The following is a 20,332-nucleotide window of genomic DNA, read 5'->3' on the forward strand; positions in this document are numbered from 1 at the left end:
GGAAGAATAATGATGGAGGTGTAGGTAGGGATACCCATGGCTGGTAATGTAGTGACCCGGGTCAACCTTGTTCCGTTCCATGTTACGAATACCGAGTAAATGCGACGATTCTAGAAATCTCGAAATTCCACGTGATGGATCGATCTGCAGTACCTGACTATGGACCTCTCGGCCCTGCATACATACACACATACTTTAGGTAAGTTGGCATTCTCCTTGTCAAAAGTTTTGATGAACAGCTCCCCTTCTTGTCGTTCTATCTACAGCCAGTACAAATACTGCGAAACAGAGAAGACCTGTACTCCACTTGTTTACCCCGGAGTCTCTATCCGGCCCTAAAGTTGAGCACCAACCAAAAACTTCAAACCTTGTTGTGAGCCACAAACCACGAGGAACTCTACGAGTAAGAAACGTCTTCTCAAGTTATATCGGTGAACGAAATAATAGGTAATCACCAGCCAAACACGACGAGTACGAGTGGTCGATTGGACGGGACGCCGTGGCCCGGTGCTGCTGTCAGCTACGGCAGATCCAGTGGTCAATATCACAGACATTTGTGACCAGCTCCTAAATGTCCTTGGCACAACATGTCTCAGCCTTTGAAGGGGTCGACCAAGAATTCGCCGACGACATCGGAAGCTTGAGACTCTCGCGACAACCGAGCTTGCAGATCAGTTACGATCCTATTCCTCCTGCAGCGCTGACTGGAAACAATGACGACGGCGGCGGTGGAGGAGGAGGTTCAGGAGGAGGACACGACAAGCTCGAAAATCAACATGCGTACGAAGTCTCGCCTGCCAAACGTTTCGCTCAAATTCTAGTCGGCGTCACATCGTGTGTGCTCGCTTCGGGGATCGTCTTTGGCTTTGACGCCCTCAAGACAATCTTGGTCGAGGAAGACGTCTACCGAGAATACTGTACCGATGAAGAACTCAGAAACGACGTGCGGCTGTGTTACATGCAGGATCAGAAGTGAGTTCTTTTCTCTTTCCTTCTGTTCTTTCTTTTTTTTCTTCGGCCCCCTTTGCTCTCGATCCCTCACGGAGTAAGTGAGATGGCAGTGCTAACATTTTGTTTTCTTCCCCTTGTCGTCCAGACTCAATTTGACGTTCATCATTGCATCCGTCACTGCAAACATATCGGCTCTGCTGGTCGGCAGCATTCTGGATCGATACGGTCCAAAGGTCTGCGGCATAGCGAGCTCGGTCGTTTTGCTGTTGGGCACGATCCTCATGGCGTTTGCGAAAGAGATGCCCTTCGACCCGTACCCGGCGGGGAGTTTTCTGCTATCCCTCGGCGGGACGTTCACGTTCGTGCCGTCGTTCCACCTGGCCAACGCGTTCCCACGCTTCCAGGGTCTCATTCTCGCCCTCGTCACGGGCGCGTTTGACGCGTCTGCGTCGGTGTTTTTGATTTTCCGCCTCATCTACCAGCGGACCCGCGGCGCTTTTGGGCCCCGCCAGATCTTCTGCGCGTACCTGGCCGTGCCGGTCTTCATCCTCGTCACGCAGCTCACCGTGATGCCGACGCACAGCTACGAGACACGCGGCGAGCTGGCGACGACCCTCGAAAAGGCCCACGACGCCACTCGAGACGTGCACGACTCGGACGACGAACTCGACACGGCCATGGACGTGATGCGCGTGCGGTCCGAACGCGCCATGCGGCGGAGGCAGTCCATCACGTCCATCACCTCTCTCCTGGGCACGCCGACGCAGCAGGACAGGCACGAGCAGAAGGAAGACCAGATCCGCGCCAACAGCGGCGTGTGGGGGGTCCTGCACGGCGTGCCCGCGTCCAAACAGCTCCGCACGCCGTGGTTCGTCCTCATCACGCTCTTCACCGTGCTGCAGATGGCCAGGTTCAACTTCTTCATCGCCACCATCTACTCGCAGTACGTCTACATGCTGAACTCGGAGGAGCTCGCCATCAAGGTGATTGAGTTTTTTGATCTCGCGTTGCCCATCGGCGGCTTGGCCACCGTGCCCTTTATCGGCGTGCTCCTGGACCAGACGAGTACGGTCGCCGTGCTCAATCTGTTGGTTCTGTTGAGCACCGTCATTGGCGCCCTCGGTGCCGTGCCGACGGTGTGGGCGGCGTACGCCAACGTCACGCTGTTCTGTCTGTTCCGACCACTTTATTACTCTGCAATGTCGTAAGTGATGCCCGTCATCTATCTATTACCCAAACGCCTTTTTTGCCCCATCTCTCTCTTCTTCACCCGGTCCTGTTCCTGAACCCCCCCCCCCCCCCCCCGATCCTGTCTCATCTTTGAACCGCAAGATTGGAAGAAGATGGTTTGGTTCTCAAGGGGGTCATAACGCCAGTACTTTGTTGTACCCAGAATTATCTGCTAACTCGTGCGTGCGTCTTCTTCGTTGTTGGCATTTACAGAGACTACGCAGCCAAAGTCTTTGGTTACGCGACCTTTGGAACCGTCTACGGCGCCATCATATGTCTGTCAGGTCTGTTCACCTTCACCCAGTCCGGTCTCCAGGCCCTCGTGCACGACGCCTTCGACGACGACCCGGAACCCATCAACCTCGGCCTCGCGACCGCCGGACTCGTCCTCGGCGTCGCCTTGGTCATGTACGTCGACATCAAGGGAAGGGCGATACAGCGCGAACGAGCCATTGCCGCCATGAACGCCAACGATGAACGAAGGCCACTGATCGGCGGCGTCGGCGGCGGTGGTGGCACTGTACAGAATCGGAGCATGCGATCTAACAATAGTCGACCCATGACCTCGGATCAGATGCTCAGTTCTGCCCTCTTTGTTCGTGACGACGGTGGTGGTGGTGGTGGTGGTGGTAGCAACATGATCAACTACGGTACTAGCCCGGCGTCAGGCAGGGGAGTTGCCACAGGGTCAGGTATAGCTGCCGGTTTTGGAATGGGAGGTGGTGGCGGTGGTGGTGGTAGTACTGTGGGAGGGTACGATGAGGTTGACAACGACAGTCTACCGATGGCGACAGGAGGCGGTGTTGGTGTTGGTGGTAGTGTGGGTGATGCTGGCGCTCGACACGGTCTCATGGCCCGAACAAGTCGACAGGGATTGAACCGGGCAGCTCTGTCGACCGTCCAGGAAGGAAGAGAGCCCGAGACAAGTGAGGCGGCGGCGGCGGCGGCGGCGGCGGTGGTGGTGCAACGAGATGGTGATCAACGTTAAAGCGGGGACGCCAACGACAACCAACATCAGCAGCGCGGCAATAAATAGCAGCAACAGCGACAACATCGACGATGAACTTTACACCGCCGACCTCGGTGCGTGAGTGCGAGGAGAGTCGAGTCGAGTCGAGTCGACCATCCGACATTCTCTCTCTCTCTCTCTCCCCCCCTCTTTCTGTTCCGGTGGGTCGTCACCCGTCCCAAGGGAGAGACGTGTATACGTATACACACGGTGGGCATCTAATCGGGGGCAGTTCTTCTTTTTATTCTTCTCAGCAACAGCACAGCATATCGACCGGCATAGCGAGGCGCCTTGTTCGACACTTTTTCTTTTTGTTTTTCCTCCCCCCCCCCTTCCAAAAAACAAACCGAATTGACATTTTTAACTCGATCGATAACGGACACGGGGTTACCGTACGATTATGTACAAACGTCGGCGTGATATCGGCATACATAATCCCAGGGCACAATCACACCGCATACATCTAGCTAGGATAAGCGAAACACGGCTTGCAACGGTAGTGGGCGTTGACGTACGGAGTGGTACGATAGAACACACCCACTGTAACTAGGTAGTTGGTGCGGTGTCAAATCGGATTGTAAAAAAAAAGGTACTACTCTGTACAAGTGCTTGTGAATTGACACCCGGAAAGGAGAACCAAAGCCAGCCCAGACTCGAAAAGAGGCCACAAGGCTTTTTTCTATACCTATTCATGTATATATATACGGAGTATATATCTTCACCATTGACCTTGTTACGTTTGACTCCAAATCAAAAGAGAGTTGCATGAGGAGGGACATAACTTCATGTTGGCAAGCCATGAAATTCAAAGTGCCTACAATTCGAGGTCCTACTGATTACGTATAAGTACCTAGGTAGACACGTTTGTATCGAATTCGAACACGAACACACAAGCATGGACAAATAGGTCATGCACGCTCCCTAGTGGGCAGTGGTGACCGCTTCCCAACCTCTCCGTTAACATGACAGACTCTCTACCGCAAAAGTAATTACTCTAATCATCCAATAGGTTTGTCTCGCCATTAACTTGTTTTCCCCCATCCTCATTATCCCTGGTGTCCTTGTTGCCTCTTCTCTCTTTGCCGTGGCTCTTTCTTGAGTAGAATTCGTCCAGAATCTTTGGGTTGACACGATTGAGCAGTTCCTTGGGGAAGATACGCAGCAGATTCCAGCCAATCTCCAGACTGTCAAAGATTGAGCGCTTGTCGTAAGGGCTTTGCGCAATAAACTGTCTTTCAAACTTTTCCAGAAACTCTAGAGAAAGTTTATCTTCGGCACTCAGGGCTTCTTCACCGACGACAGCCTTCATGGCAGCAGCATCTCGACCAATGGCATATTTGGCGTACAGTTGGTTCGACACATCGCCGTGGTCTTTTCTGGTCAATCCCTCACCAATGGCGGACTTCATCAGTCGAGACAACGACGGCAAGACATTGATCGGAGGGTAGATACCCTTGTTATACAGCTGTCGATCGACGAAGATCTGTCCTTCCGTGATATACCCAGTCAAGTCGGGAATAGGATGGGTGATATCGTCGTTAGGCATGGTCAGAATGGGGATTTGCGTGATAGATCCATTTCGACCTTCGACACGACCGGCTCGCTCGTAGATGGTGGACAGATCAGTGTACATGTAACCTGGGTAACCACGTCGACCAGGAACTTCTTCTCGTGCAGCGGATACTTCTCGAAGAGCGTCGCAGTACGCCGAAAGATCCGTGAGAATAACCAACACGTGCTTCTCGAGCTGATAGGCATAGTATTCTGCTGTTGTAAGAGCAAGTCGAGGTGTGATGATACGTTCAATGGTAGGATCGTTGGCCAAGTTCAAGAACAGGGTGACTCGCTCCATTGAACCGTTCTCCTCAAAGTCTCGAGTGAAGAATCGTGCAGTTTCCATGTTGACACCCATAGCGGCGAAGACAATAGAGAAATTCTCTTCGTGGCCATCGTGGACGCCCTTGTTGGGTTGGTGCACCAGGCCAGCTTGCCGACAAATCTGAGCTGCGATTTCATTGTGAGGCAGACCGGCTGCAGAGAAGATGGGAATCTTTTGTCCTCGAGCGACCGAGTTCATCGTATCAATGGCCGAGATACCAGTCGAGATCATCTCTTCTGGGTAAACCTTCAAGCGGGTCAGTACACTCAGAAGTAACGTAATCAACAGCACCTGCAGCTATGTGACCGAACATACCCGTGTATATGGATTGATAGGACTGCCGTTGATATCGAGATAATCCTCAGCCAGCACTTTAGGACCCTTGTCTATAGCTCTTCCAGAACCATCAAAGATTCGACCAAGCATGTCTTCTGAGACACCGATCTTCAAGCTGTGGCCTGTGAACTCGACTTTTGTCTGCAGATGTGTAAGTACAGGGCATGAATGTGTCTGTACGATAGTGGTGTACCTTCTTCACGTCGATACCAGGTGTTCCTTCAAACACCTGCACCACGGCTCTGTTTCCTATTCCCCAAATGTCAATCTTTGTGTCCGTAACGGTGCCTGCACATTTGTCTCTACACACCTCTTGCTTCCAGAACTTGGCCAGACCTCGAAGAGCCATCAGGCAGTGTCAGACTGACAATCTCGTTGTATCTGGGGAATTTGACCTAGGTTGGTGCTCGTCAGTTGACAGCACGGTCAATAAGCTCGTCGTGGTGCAAAGACGTACATTGTCAAGAATGACCAGAGGTCCATTGACACCACTGATTGTGTTGTATGTCAACCTCGGCTTCACACTCGCCATACGGTGATCTGACTGAGCCATGACGGCGGCCTGGTGGAGGGTGGTTGAGGGTTGGAAAGGCGGAAGGGATTGCGGCGCTGAGTCTCGGACAGCTATGCACAAGCAGGAAAAAGGAAAGCGTCGAATCGGCTAGACAGCGATGATGCAGGCTGGGCAGATGGGGAGCTTGGGGAGGATCTGCTGGACGAGTTGAGCCGGCGCCAAAAAGATCGTGGGTTGCAGGAATCTGCTGGTCTAGAAGAAGAGAAGCTGCAGCTGCTCCCTGCAACTCGATATTGCCAGCTGCCAATGACGAGATAAAGAAGAAAGAGCAGCTGCGCCAACCACCCGGCACTATCGTTTCACGTGACCGAGATAGAGCTTCTCCTTATCAGCGACATTGAACTTATCTCGTAACTACTGTATCTACTGTGCCTACGGTGCTACTCGACTTCGAGACGTAACTGTGTCAACGGATCCAAAGTCCGGAATACAATTTCAAGACTCGTTCAATCGCAAATCAAATGTATGCTCATATCGTCATCGTCAGTTTGAATCCCTCCCTCCCTGCTCTCATGCTGGATAGGTACCCTTACTTGGTCTCGGTGACCAGCGAAGGAAGAGGGAATCAAACAATCTTGGAAAATCGTAGAGTTGCTGCAGCAAACACGCAAACTCATGTGCCCGATCGCGTAAGCCGTAAACTGATATACACATGCAAAACAATACCCTCAAGTGACCGCCCAAATATAGAACAAGTTCATGTCAAACGTCGAATTCTTCCATCTGTAACATGCTCTTCCAAACACCGACATGCTTCCTTGTTGACTCCGTACCAGAGAAAGAAACTGAAAAAGATGACTGCCTCCCCACCGTCATGTATCATGCAGACAACTCTCCAGCAGTCTGATCATACCATCTCCCGTGCGCTTTGAGATCAACCGCTCGGATGCGATCAAGACCATCGACCAGGCGGTTGACCTCTTCAAGAAATTCAGGCATGCCGGCCCTGGCCAGGACTTCTGCCGCGCCCGTTGTAGTTCGGACTCTTTCCTGCGTTCCACTAGCAGAAAGTCTGGCAAAGACATGTTCACGAAGTGACTTGAGGAGGAAGCTGGCAATCTGTTCTGTAAACACATCTCCACCGAGGCTTTGCTCGTTCTCTGAGGGTCGATACGTCGATTGGCTGTGGATAGCATCCTGTCGATCACGTTCCGCCGAATCGGCATTCTTTGCGGCATCAACTGCCGGTGGTAAGACACGACCGACGAAGTTGGATAGACCCTCCTTGATACTGTCTGGCATCATGTGTGATGACTCAACCAGAGACACAACGCGGTTGGTGTCGACGTTCAAAAGGTTTAGGGACATCAACCTTTCGGCATCTTTGGCCCACAGTGACTCCCTGTTGCGCCTCAGGCGAATCTTGGTTGTGAGCAAGATTGAAGAGGTCGCTACAACCTGGAACGCGCGCGCTCTCCACTTGAGGAGACGGATATAATCCAGCTGCAAAGTCTCCGGGACTTCTTGGAAGCAAAGGTGAGTGTTGCGCAAGACTAGGTCAGTCAAGCCCCTTGCATACACAACCCCGCCACTTGCATTCACACCGACGACGCCCTTTGAACTGGACCACCATTGCTTAGTGCGCTCTAGACCATGGATACCATCTCGAAGCTCTTTCTCGAAAGAGGCAACTTCGTGCTCGTGCCCATGCTCCATAACAGACTGGGAGGCTAGTCTAAATTGGAAATTGATATGATCCAAGGTCATCAAATCGATAATGTTGATCAAGTCGAAAAGACGGTCAATCGTATCGCTAGTCGTGTCGTTCGTGAAAGCCCGGACGATTTCGTCACGTCCTGGCGAACAGATTTGTGCAATTAAGCCAGATATGGTGTCGAAAAATGCGTTGTAGGAAAACATCCCGTTCCTGCATTGCTGATTGATCAAGGCTGGGTCTAGGAATCCATCAAACCGATCATAAAGAGGGTGTCGTTGACTGACAAGATTCATCACTTTCTCCCGAATGAGTATGGCCATGGCATGAGTCCATGTTGCCGCGGCGTCGCTGTTCCCGTCTTGCATGCTACTCCGCATGTTGGAGCGAAGGGAGCTCATCAGGTCCTTCCGAGCGTCAGTCCAAGGGCGTTGTTGCACCTCAAAGCTGCCGTTGATCAGGATTTCGTGAGCAATTTCGCGGTTAGAAGGCAAGACCGTCATAATCTGACCCAGGTTATTGGCAAAGGTGGAGCTCTTCGACGCATTATGGCGATGGTATGGCTGTGGCGTTGCTGGAGGTGTGATGGGGGCTCCATTAACAGACGAGGGGCCACTGTTTGTAGGTGTTGATGCTCGTGGGATCTGTTGTACAGATTTCTGCCGCTGTTCGGCAGCTCGCTGCTTTCGAGCCTTTCTCACGGCCAACCTGACTTTGGACAGGGCTTCTTCTGGCCCAGCAAGTCTCTTGAGCCTTGCCAGCAGTTTCACTTGCTCTTGACGAACTGCATCCAGATAGTCTTCGGCAACATGGCCCTCGTGGTCGTCCTTGGTTGCCTGCAGGATGAGATCTAGGTTAACGAAAGAGTTGACCATAACGTCAACGAGAACACCAAGGTCTTGGTTCTTCCAAGCGTCGAAGGTGGCAGAGAAATCGTTAAAGGCGAAACACAAAGCTTCTCTCGTCGAGGCTGTTGTGTCTCGTCGCGACTTTGACGGCCTTATCTTCATGTGCGATTCGAAGGCTTCAACCAAAGTACTGGCCTTGGCCATCAATTCTTGCTCTTGTGGCTGGTTCCCACCATGGCTGAACGCTTGCATGGGGTGCGACAAGATCAGATACGCACTCAGGAAGATACGGACAGGCCCGATAGCCTCTTGACCGTCTTCCAGCACATCTAAGTGCTTCAGAAGCCGTGAGGTGACAGTAGTTGTCCTGTCCGTCGAAAGGAGCCTTGTCAAGTCCTCGAAGGAAAGTGATCGAGCGCGAATCAAGTCCAATTCCATGGCAGAGAAGTCGGCAATGACCTTACGACCGCGGTAGGAGCGCCAGGCTCGCTGGATTACCTTTGCAGCATATGCCCGACTTGATTGAGCCAAAGGAATGGGCGACACCTTCTTTTCCTCGACAGCAGCCAGGGACGTCGTCCTTGACCTCCTCATGCCCTGCTGGTACATGGATTTCCGTCGGGCAGCCTCTGCAAATTTCTCGGCCATGTCTTCCTTGAGCCTTGCTAGCTCTGCGGCCTTCCTCTCCTTTGTCTCTTCGGCGATTTTCTTAGCACGCCGGACCTCCTCTTCGCATCGTGCCGTGATTTCAGCAAGGAGTTTCTCCCGTGCTGCTTGTGCCGCTAAGGCTCTCTCCTCGCTGTACGAAACCCCTCGTGCAGCTTTGGCGGCAGCGGCCCGCAACCTGACTTGTTCTGCGTGAGCGGCTCGATCTGCCAAACGTGCCTTGCGGCTCTCAATGATCGAAGCACGCCGAAGGTGCTGTGCAACGTGCGTGCTCGCGGGTCCACCATGACTGGATCGGTTCGAGGTGTGGGAGTGAATCGAGGAAAGAGAGCTTCGGCGGGAGGAATTGGCAGAGGATTTCCGGCGGGCGCTCGTCTTACGGCAAAAGCGGGCAGCAAGACGAGGCGGTGGTTCTGGGTATGTATTATTGGAGTCTGATGCAAGCTGCATGTCGATGTCTTGCGATTCTGGTGTCGCGGGTTCCATCATGACGGAAGATGAAATGGGGATATTGGTATCGTTATAGATCGATGACCAGCCGATACATGAAAGTGACTATGCCATCAAGTGTAGAAAGCCGTAATGCCTGCGAGGCGCAGCTTGGAACCAAAACGAACGGCGGAGAAAGGCCAGCAGTCGGGTGTTGTTTTGTTTAGTTAAGCAGCTCGTTCGGAGTGGCTAAGCGCCGACGGAGAAGACTCTCTCTGCTAATGGCAAAATTGTACAGGAAGAGAAGGACAAGGACAGACTGCTAAAGCAACGAGGCGAAATGAAGAAGGAGAAGGCGTCAAGAAGTCCAGAGTAGATATGAAGGAGGGGGGGAGAGGAGGAAGCTGATTGCGTGGTGGGAGGCTGGGATCGGTGGGCAGCAGGAGAGGAGAGGGAGGCACCGACGACGAGGTGTTGGCCACGAGATGGAACTTGCTCAGGTCTGACCTTGGCTGTTTACCCTGCTGATGGAGAAGGCCTGACCAGCCTACGACTTGCCTACAAGGCTCACCAGGCTTCGCGGTTCCGGTGGGTGGCTCCGGCGCCATCAGTGCCCGTTCCCACCGATTGCCAGCCTTGTACTGCCCAAGGGAACGGCTCGTGGGTTCGCTTGACCGGCCCCGGGGGGCCTGCAAACGGTCAAAGCTCGTTTAGACTCACCAATCGGTCTTGATACAGCCTCAGAAACGATTACCAAGCACGGATATGAAACTACAGCGCACGACGACTTCTGGGAGCATTCCTCATCGTCAACCAGCCTTCCACGCCAGCGCCACACCGAGTCTCGCGGCACCGGTTCTCAGGGACGGACACGAAGCCTAGAAATTAGAATTGCGTCTTGCTACTACCGCCATGACGCCTTCGAACGTCTGGACAGCCTGTGGCCCAAGTCGTTTGCGTGGATACTGTATTTCTCCCCGTGTTGACGACATGAGAGGTCAAGAAGTATCCTATTAATCGCTAGAAGGTACGCGATAGTCCAATGGCTCGCGAGATACATACTGTACAAATTGCCGTAGCCCTTCTATTGCTCAAGTCGATTTGCTGGCTTCATCAAGGACATGTCCTAGATCAGACTGGAATATACCCAGCACCTGTGCATCACCCATTCTCATCTCATCTCGTCGTAATGAATTATGCCAAATCGCCCCCTAAATCCCATGTGCATGCTCGTGCTCAACACCGCCTATATGCAATTACAATACAACCTTGCTTCCAAACCCCAGGGCAACTCTCTGTAGCACTACCCCAAACTTCGTAGCCTTTCGTAATCGATGTCAGGTAAAATTGACTGTGTTTCCGGTCTTGCCTTCTCTCGCCAAACGAGCCTGAGCTCTCTCTGCTCGCCTCCGGCGACGATTATTGGCATATTCGGTAGCACCGCTGGTCTCTGACGTGATGGCACTTCCTCCTGGTCCTAAATTACTCATAGACCCTGGTATTGGAGGAGGTGCAGGTACATGATAGGGCTGGCCTGTGTGAGGATCGACTCCTTGCGTACCTGGTGGCGGCGGGGTCGGATACATAGGTGCTGTGCCAGAAGCTGGAGGCGCGACATGCTCGGGATACATTGATGTAGCGGCGGCGGCGGCGGAAGCTTCGTTCTGCGCAGCCTGTTCCGCCTCCATGGCTTCTGTACGTCTCCAGCGTCGATCGCCGCTCGATCCAGCTCCCAGCCCATCGCCGTCGCTACTACTGAAGCTGGAGTTTCGGCGTCTCCTTGCTGCAGAAGCTGCACGTTGTTTTCTTCGAGCTTCACGCTGGGCAATTGCTTCTTCTTCCGTCAAACGTCTCAATGTTACGTGGCGTCCGTCGCTATGCATCTTGACATTTAGGCTGACTGGAGGAGATTCCATCGAGTCTGTGTGCCTGCCGCTATGTCTTCTGCGGGATACCTCTGCCGTGGCGGCTCCCACAGCAGCGCCTGCCACGCCCGCTGCTGCTTCATCCCCTATATGATGCCTGTGTCTTTGCCGGCCAGATGCTGTCGTGTAGAGTTCACTGCCGGACGAATCCAGGTGCGGAGGCGGAATAGGTGGTACGTCAACAGGCACAGCACTCGGGGGCCCTGGAGTATGAATTATCGGATCTGTGCCTACCGGTCTGATCCTGTCCCGATCGGCAAGAGCACTTGCAACCGCAGCACCTGCACCGGCCACGGGCAATGCTCCGCTTGCGTCTGGTCGACTGCCGAGGGCGCTAGTAAGGTCCGACGCAGACTGACTGCCCATCTGATGATGTCGAACCCTTCGCGGGGGTGTGACCCCATCGCCCGTGTAGCCGTGGGCTCCGTTCATTCGAGAGATTCTTTCCTGCTCCACCCTTCGAGCATCATTTCGCGGTTTGCGCTTAAACAGTTGCCGCACTGCGAACACCGCCCCTCCAGCAGCCAGCGCATCTCGGAAGGTGTGCGTCCTCCGATCGCGTCGTGACGGTGATGCCGAGGCATAAGAGTCAGCATACGACAAGGAAGAGTCAGAATGACGTCTTCCTGAGCCCGGGGTCAGTGGAGGCTGGGCAAGGGGGTGAGTTGGTCGGACATATCCAGGGCTTGCTCCAACAGGAGTAACAGGGCGTCCTAGCGGCCGACCTTCCTCAACTCGCGACATTGAGTCCGTAGTGACGGACTGGTTGCCTCCAAGAGCTGGTCTTGGGGGTCTGTAGGGGCCAGCAGCTGAATCGTCGTCATCGCGATCGTTGCGACCAAATATTCTTTTGGCCGCAGCCACAGCTCCTCCAATTGCGGCGACTTGAAGAAGGCGGTGTCCGATGCCTTTTTCATGGCGACGAGGATCAGACTCTTTCTCGTCAGTGTAGTAGGACGTTGTACTTTCTTCTGTACCAGTGTCGCTCGGATGTTGCCGGTGGCGGGAAGATCGTCTCCTGAACAGTGCGGCAAGTCCAGCCCCCGCCGCCCCAGCTAATGCGAGCTTTCCTAAGCCCGAGTGTTGGTGTCGAGGGGGCCTAGAGGAAACTTCATCGCTGTAATAGCTGCCGCCACTATCATACTGCGCTCTTCTTCGCTCCGCTAGCCACTCCAGAATAAAATACAAGACAAGCAACGCAAACACGTACAGTGTGTAGAGAACGAAAAGATACAGTGGTGATCCATACAATGTCAGGCCAAGCACAATTTGCACGATGCCGAGAAGAGCAATTGCCCGGCCAAACCAATGGTGAAGCATGGCCCTAACAGGAATATGGAGTCTTGTCCGTCGCTTCTCTTTTCTGTGCAGCAAGCATCCGCCAATGGCCTGGACCCAGATCAGGACGTAGATGGCCACACCTATGCCATGATGCGGATTTGTTAAGCTTCTGTTAGGCCCGACTGCCATGAAGCCCAAGATGAACACCACTGTACTCAGCAGCAGCGTAAGGATTTGAAGCCAAATGTGCAGGCGCAAAGCCAGACGCGGTTGTCGGCCATAGAATCGGACGAGGAAGACGGCCAGTGGAACGATTCCGAGGAACGTAATTGCTGCAATGATGCCATGAGCTTCAACCAAGGAGTGGTATCCGTTCATGGTAAAGAACCTATTGCCCATGCCTAGTTATGGTCAGTGCTTGGTCTCGACATGCGATCACTGGGCTTACCGTTGTATCTCATTGTCGCAAAATTGAGCCCAACAAGATTGGGCAGTAGAAAATCATCTCTTCCTGCATCCCACGTGCCGTCACCAACGTGCATTGTGCTCGAATCATAAGAGCTGCTTCCTGGCGGAGCTAGCTGCGGTGAAGGCGACATGGCTCGTGTGTAGAAAAGGTCCTGGCTGGAGGTTGACCTCCGCTGATCAAAAGGAACGGACCATCCAAGAGCAGGGTCCAAGTCGAACAGTCGCAATCTTCGTCTTTATGAAAATTATCTTGTATAAGTCGACCTTGCAAGTACAAGGACAATAGGATTGTTGTTCTGCGCTTCGGACGGCTAGGCAAGTAACTTTTTTGTTTACTTTGACGGCTCGCGCGGGGTAAGAGAATAGGATAGACGTGGGTACGGAGTATGCTTCAACTGACTAGAAACCACGCAAATGAAGCAGCAAGGTTCTGGTTCTCGTTCCTTTGACAGTTTGGCAAAATTCAAGCGATAAGAGTGATGTGCAGCAAGAATGGTCTGTGAGTTGTTCAGCGCATGCAAGTCAAAGCCAGGTTGGGCCGGTTCAAGCATTCTGGTTCGCTGCCACATCCCCGTGACGCCAAGACACATCGTGGCCGGCGTTGGAACAGCAACGCGCGCCCACGCTGAGAAAACACTTACCTGTATCCATCTAGCCCAGTCATCTTCAGCGTACGCTGTACGAGTACGGCCTGCCTTTATCTCGTACATAGCGTACGGTAGGCATCACACCATCTGCGAACCTGGAACTTCATCGCGAAGCGTTTCTTGCACGCTTCTCAATATTCCTCTTCGAGTCGGGCCACGTCACCGACACGCCGCTGTCAGGAATCAGGCCATGTGAGTGTCGTGCTAGTGGCAGCTGATGATCGATGAAAGGATTCTGGGCCTCTCAAACCAAACATGACCAGGAGTAGCGATGGCGGCTGGGTTACCTTTGGTAAGGCTCTTTCCAGGTATGTTGAGTTCTTTGGCAAATAGCTTCACACAAGATCTCTCCGGCGGTACAAATGCTGATGACCTCAACAGTCTCCTAGGCTGGATCTAGTAGGTCAATATTGTACTGGCCAACCATTTTTGATGCTCACGGTACTGCAGTACTCTGTCATGGAGCGCTTCTTTCTATCCGCAACCCTGGCTGAACTGGAAGCGCAAGTCCACACTAGGTCTGGCCATCGACTTTCCATTACTCAATGTCCTTGGGTTTCTCTGCTACAGCATCTCTTCCTGCGGATTTCTGTACTCCGCTACAATCCGGAATCAATACGCGGCAAGGCATCCGGCATCTCCAGAGCCAACAGTACAATTTAACGACATGGTTTTTGGCGCGCATGCCGTCGTCTTGGTCGTCCTCACATATTCCCAATTTTATCCCTGGCTGTGGGGTTTCAAGGTATCTTCACGCCAACGGGCTGCGAAACCAGTCTTGGGCATTGTTTGGGGAAGCGTTCTTGCTATATTGGCCGTTGTTGGACTCGTGATACATCACTCTGGTTTCCAACAACAAGATCCTCAGGATTGGGCGTGGATCGATGTGGTAGGTGGTTGTGTCTCGTCCCCGTCAGCAGATCAGCAGTTCTTACCATGTTGTTAGCTCTACACCTTGGGCTATGTGAAGCTCATCTGCACTTTTGTCAAGTACATTCCGCAGGTGATTGTGAACTTCGAGCGCAAATCGACGGTGGGCTGGAGCATCCTACAAATCTTGTTCGACATAACCGGCGGGGTGCTATCCTTGATTCAACTCGTCATTGATAGCAGTTTTCAAGGCGACTGGAGCGGCATCACAGGCAATCCTCTGAAGTTGGGTCTTTCCAACATCAGCATCATGTTCGACGTGATCTTCATCATCCAACACTTTCTTCTGTATCCTGATCAAGAAGACCGGATGAGTGAGGAAGATGAATCGGAGCGGCCCCTGTTGGGATAGTAGCTTTGCATGCACGGGATATTGGACTCGAGGTGCTATTACCCCCGATCAGAGTTTCCACCGCTTTCGAATTAGAAGAGATTGCCTGTAGACGAACCTAGATCCCCTTAAGGCTTTCCCTCCATCACCCCATGCGCTACCGGCCCCAGCTGTCCTGAAATACACCGAGGCTAAAGATGGCCATGACAGAGGCCTACCAATTACGTCGGGATACTCCTGGTTTGATGCGGCTCACCTCGGAAAGCAACATTACTGTACCGGGCTGGGATAGATAATTTAATGCCACGAGGTTTGAGCCTCTTCGCAATTGGACTGAAAACATAGTGTTTTTCTTTCACCGGGTACTTTGGATGCTTTGGACGAAACGGTTGGAGCCTCGAGAAGCATACCAAACTTGGCATTAGTGCGGTTGGGCTGCAAGTCGGTGGTCCGAGAAGGTGCCCACTGGCACGATGCACAATACAAATAGGTCGGCCATCTCTGCAGAAGTCGCTCGAGAGCTGACAGGTCAGGGTTGCCCAGAGCTTCTCGGGCGCGTACATGTCAAGACGACCTATGAAGGGATGACAAGGCGTCGTGGCCGAAGCTTGTGCTCAACAATCCTGCGGTGAGCCCAATATGGCGGTTCGCTATGCCTATCGAAGCAAGACAGAAGCCCCTCTCTGGAATAAGGTGTGAGCCAGGACAAAATATTGTAACCCTGCCCTCTGGATGTTCGGGAAGTCAAAGCTAAGCACACGCCAGAGAAGGGCTTCGATGGAAGATTCCGCAGGGCACTAGTTAGACAACTGAACCAACGCGTTTTGGAAGATCGCATCTTATTGTCCAAAGTTACGAAGAGAAAGTCTACTGCATCGGAACCGAGCTTGGTGGTGAAAGACATGCACGACCGGGGGCTCAATCCTACAGAGGTACGGTGATGGTGGTGGTGATGATGATGCGGCTCTCGACCCCTGCCTTGGAGCGTCTAGTTCACACTCTTAGGCGAGAGGGATCACTGCTTCGGTGGCCTTTAGTGCTATATCTTTATTGGGCGAGTGTGCCTTGTCTGCAGCAGCGTTTGCCGGGATAGACCCTGGAACAATGAGGCTCAGCGTCCTCTACCCCGTGGCCTATGGCGAGTCTGGCCAGACACCGGTGTTGTTGATCATGGCGTGGCGAGACTTGTACTGTGCTGCATGTCGTTGTGGCCGGGCGAGAAACGCTTCGTTGGTGTCTTGTCCGTCTACGCAGACTCTACAACCGTGCACCGTTCGCGTGTCCATTCTATGAGCTGGTAAGTGAGGCCCCCATGGAAAGCACGGGAACGGTTGAGCTATAAGTAGAACTTGATGCATTACGCACCTGCCTGAGCGCAAATTTCGACTCCCGTACGTATTTCCTCGCCCTGCCACGTCACCCGCCAACGACTGTACGCTCGAGTCCAAACGCCAAACAAGCGTTGTGACTCTGTTGTCCCCGTCGCCGGCCAGCCGGCTGCCTTTTATGGATAGGACGGAGGCGTCAAACTAGCGGGTGATGTACTGTCGCTCGTCGCTGTTACTATTTTCTCGTCCACTCCTCACACACCGTACTCGACACACATTCCCCGAGCCTGTGTCCCGGCCCAAAACATGATCAATTTGACTTCACTAGACGCATAGGACTTTCTAATGGATACTTCGTACTCTCCTTCGACTGTCGTCCCCCCTCGCTCCTCGGCCCGGCCATGGGCAGGAGGCCTGCGTGCTTCTGTGGTTCAGATTAACCGGGAGGTTGAACCCTTCTCATTAGTCCTTTCGTGAACATGGAACCCCGTCAACCGAGTAAGCCTGTCATGCAGTCCAGACATCGAAAGCCAGGGCTCGAAAAGTCCACTCACATCATTGATCCACGGTCAACAAGGTCTGGCAGTCTTATTCTAAAGACCTGCTGACCCTCGTCGAAAGTCCATCTCTTGATTCCAAGATCCCTGCACTCCTTGTCCTGCTTTCGCCGACTCTTGGACAATCCAGCCAACCCAGCGACACCGCTGGGGCAGTGCAGCTAAGCCCCCACGATTTCGACGCCGTCCTCCTCTGCCCGCGCTGATGCGTCCTTGAGGCTCGAGGGGCTCTTCGATCCACATCCCCAGTCTCGAGAAAGTGTGTGTGTGCAGCCTCGCAGACTGACTTGAAGCTCACGAACCCTCCAACATCGACCTCTGTACAACCCTTCCACTCGACCTTTGTTGCTTGATCCGGCCATCCGTTAGATTAACAGGTCGGCTGGCATCGATGACACTGTTGCGCAGCCTCTTTTCACCGTGTGCTGCCTCGTCATTGACCCTGACGTTGCGACAAACCTCCCTCGGTATGAAGGCCCTTCAGTACTTCCCCCATGCCAACATCCCCCCTACAAACATGGAAACGCGCTTTTCATCCTCTTCTTGGTCGTTTCGATCTATTTTAGCAACAATCTTCTGTGCGGACGTCGGGCATGCGGGACACTTGGGCGGCGGGCTGAAAGGGTATGGACCACCGAAGACCTCGGTGGGCTGATGCCCTGCCTTGTTTGACGCCCTCACTCTTGAATGGATTGTGTCCCATGAGCCATGCATCTTGCAGCATGACGTGTGTTGATGCAATTTGTTCAGTGGCCGACCATTTGCAGCCGCCTTTCGATTTAATCAGCGCGCGACTCTCGTTCAAAGTACCTTTTCTTGTTCACACGCTGATATGGCAACTACACAGATCGAATCCTACGGTAACCCGACTTTCCGAAAGAAGTCGTAGACCGTCGAATTTGTGGTTTACCCAATCGTGGGAAAATCGGCCGTCCATAGTGTTGACTGGGCTGATCTGACCCTCGCTGTCAATTCTTCTACCATGTGATATTTCCGTCTATCCATGTCCAACTACCAGGATCCCGAGCAAGTCTACGATTTAGAGAGAGACTTTCTCGCGCCTGCTAGGAGCCCTGGGCTGAAGCCTGTAAACATCAACTACAAGCCGGTCGTCACTCCTCCACCACTTGTGCCCAACTACCCGTCTTCGGATTCCTCGGACGAAGACGAAGCTTGTGAGGACGGTCCTTCTGGGCGTCAGAGGACAAGCCGAAAAAGTCGGACTGACCCATCCTTGAGCGATGGTACACTGATACGTTCACTAGATCCAAACCAGGTCGAGCTCGCAAGATTCGCCGAGAAACATGCACTTGCCTCTGGCTCCGAGGAGGAGGAAGAGGAGGAGGGCAATCAGGCCGAAACGGGAGAAACCCGAATGATGATTCAACACATTGCCGCCCAGAATAATGCGTCGGCGCGGGCTAATATCGCAGAGGAATGCCTGCTCAACGACAATGATGGAGACTTCCCTATGATCGACTCCCCCAGAGGTGTGCACGATGGTGGACAGGCCCTTCACCCCCCTGTGTCTCGGGATACCTACGGCTGCGATGGACTGCCCCAAACGCAGCAGGGCTTGACACCAAGAAAACATGAGAAGCAGCCCGAGAGAGGCGAGATCACGATACAGTACAGACCGGCTCCTCCGTTGGCAAAGGAACTGTTGCCGCTGGACCATGGAAATCCCTATCGTGATCGTCATGATTCCCTCATCACATCACCGGCTTTGGGAAAATACGCCATGACCCCTCGGTTTCCAGATCCCGATGTGATCTTGCCTGCCATCCAAAAGTCTCCCCCCCGATTTTCTCCCGCGTCGTCGCCACAACACACGCAAACACTTCCTCCGCTGAGAACGCACCTGGGCGGTTATGAAGCGAATTCGCCAGGGTTCACTGGTGTGTCACCCCTTATGGGTCGCCCATCCCCCGGTCTTATGCTATCTCTTGGTCCGTCTCCTCCGTTTCACCCGCCCATGCATGCTTCAGCCATGTCCCCTCCAGCTATACCTGTGCAATTTTCATCATGGCGGTCAACAACACGAGACAGCTCAATATCCGGCTCCTCGGAGCCTACACCTCCCAGCTCTGGAGCAGCGTCTACTCCAACTTCCTCGATAGTTATGGTCCAATCACCGGCAGCGGTGATGAGCGTACAGAATTTGGCTCCGATCCAAAATGGCAAACGTTCTTCGGTGTCGGATACCCACCCGATAGATTCGTCTGCCAGGACTGCATCCGATGCGCAGCCTACATCTGAAGAAGAGGAGGAGGATGGGGAGAGAAAGCTATCGAATGATCTCCCGGCAATGAGTCAACTGACGGCAGACGGTTCGTATCAATGTCTGTACCCAGGTTGCACTGCTTCCCCGTTCCACACGCAATACCTACTCAACAGTCACATGAATGTGCATTCGGAAACCAGGACGCATTTCTGTCACGTTGCGGGTTGCCCACATGGTCCCGGGGGTAAGGGTTTCAAGAGGAAGAACGAGATGATTCGGTAAGAAAGAAGAAGGCACCCCTTTTTTGATGCTCCAGTGTATTGTACCGGGGAACTAATCTTCGCGTGGCTAATAGACACGGTTTGGTCCACGATTCACCCGGCTACCCTTGCCCCTTTTGTCCAGATCAACTGCATCGATACCCCCGACCGGATAACTTGCAAAGGCACGTTCGAGCACATCATAAAGATCGAGACCGGGACGATCCTCGATTACGACAAGTCTTGAACCAGCGCGCAGACACCGGTGGGGGGCGAGGCAGGAGAAGGATGCGATCTTCACTTGTATAACAATACTACTGCTACAACAACTACTACTACAGCACCAATATTGGGAGACATTTGATGTGTTTACCGACATCCCGCAGTGCCACTTTCAGGACGCTTGCACTGGACTATGCAGTACTGTCCTGTCCTATGAATCTCTGATATGCCTCTAGAGGGTATCGGGGGGGACTGTTCTGCACTTTTTCTCAACCAGCGACTGCGACTCGACGACCAGCACCCACCTGCATGTGCACCGTCTGTGTTTCAGCCCTTCCTTTTTAACCCATTCTCGGCGTCTCACCCAGACATGTGTCCTCGATCAGCTAAGACGGAGCTTTCTCGGCTGTACCTCGGAATGAGACAGTACATCACAGGTAAAGCGTGGTGGGCGCGTCAGGTCGGAAACTGCGGAGCATTCCGACCCTGCACCGTTCGACCCACGCTCATACAGGGCACTTTTGACTGCAAAACATAGGGATTATAAGTTTGGATAAGCGTCGTGTGCCCGTGTCTTTGGTGG

The 20,332-nt window shown here is 53.2% G+C and overlaps 6 protein-coding genes across 6 annotated transcripts; 3 read left to right on the forward strand and 3 right to left on the reverse strand.

Annotated features, from left to right (window-relative positions):
- Window positions 1-571: 571 nt before the first annotated feature.
- PV08_06759 (uncharacterized protein) lies at window positions 572-3,169 on the forward strand (the record flags this gene model as incomplete). The annotated part of the gene is made up of 3 exons (XM_016381092.1): window positions 572-972; window positions 1,097-2,155; window positions 2,395-3,169. 3 exons carry the CDS (start codon window positions 572-574, stop codon window positions 3,167-3,169), a joined length of 2,235 nt encoding a protein of 744 aa, XP_016234194.1.
- A 1,015-nt stretch (window positions 3,170-4,184) lies between these two features.
- Window positions 4,185-5,958, reverse strand: PV08_06760 (V-type proton ATPase subunit B; the record flags this gene model as incomplete). Its single annotated transcript, XM_016381093.1, has 5 exons — window positions 4,185-5,315; window positions 5,385-5,546; window positions 5,599-5,654; window positions 5,716-5,800; window positions 5,863-5,958. The coding sequence occupies 5 exons, from the start codon at window positions 5,956-5,958 to the stop codon at window positions 4,185-4,187; spliced, it is 1,530 nt and encodes a 509-aa protein (XP_016234195.1).
- An 840-nt stretch (window positions 5,959-6,798) lies between these two features.
- PV08_06761 (uncharacterized protein) lies at window positions 6,799-9,636 on the reverse strand (the record flags this gene model as incomplete). The annotated part of the gene is made up of 1 exon (XM_016381094.1): window positions 6,799-9,636. The coding sequence occupies one exon, from the start codon at window positions 9,634-9,636 to the stop codon at window positions 6,799-6,801; it is 2,838 nt and encodes a 945-aa protein (XP_016234196.1).
- A 1,277-nt stretch (window positions 9,637-10,913) lies between these two features.
- On the reverse strand, window positions 10,914-13,381 carry PV08_06762 (uncharacterized protein; the record flags this gene model as incomplete). Its single annotated transcript, XM_016381095.1, has 2 exons — window positions 10,914-13,183; window positions 13,231-13,381. The coding sequence occupies 2 exons, from the start codon at window positions 13,379-13,381 to the stop codon at window positions 10,914-10,916; spliced, it is 2,421 nt and encodes an 806-aa protein (XP_016234197.1).
- Window positions 13,382-14,152: 771 nt separating this feature from the next.
- PV08_06763 (uncharacterized protein) lies at window positions 14,153-15,179 on the forward strand (the record flags this gene model as incomplete). Its single annotated transcript, XM_016381096.1, has 4 exons — window positions 14,153-14,205; window positions 14,279-14,296; window positions 14,348-14,786; window positions 14,844-15,179. The coding sequence occupies 4 exons, from the start codon at window positions 14,153-14,155 to the stop codon at window positions 15,177-15,179; spliced, it is 846 nt and encodes a 281-aa protein (XP_016234198.1).
- Window positions 15,180-18,046: 2,867 nt separating this feature from the next.
- PV08_06764 (uncharacterized protein) lies at window positions 18,047-19,549 on the forward strand (the record flags this gene model as incomplete). Its single annotated transcript, XM_016381097.1, has 1 exon — window positions 18,047-19,549. One exon carries the CDS (start codon window positions 18,047-18,049, stop codon window positions 19,547-19,549), a length of 1,503 nt encoding a protein of 500 aa, XP_016234199.1.
- Between the last annotated feature and the right edge of the window lie 783 nt (window positions 19,550-20,332).

The sequence above is a fragment of the Exophiala spinifera genome, assembly GCF_000836115.1.
Source record: "Exophiala spinifera strain CBS 89968 unplaced genomic scaffold supercont1.5, whole genome shotgun sequence".
Taxonomy (NCBI): Eukaryota; Fungi; Ascomycota; class Eurotiomycetes; order Chaetothyriales; family Herpotrichiellaceae; genus Exophiala; species Exophiala spinifera.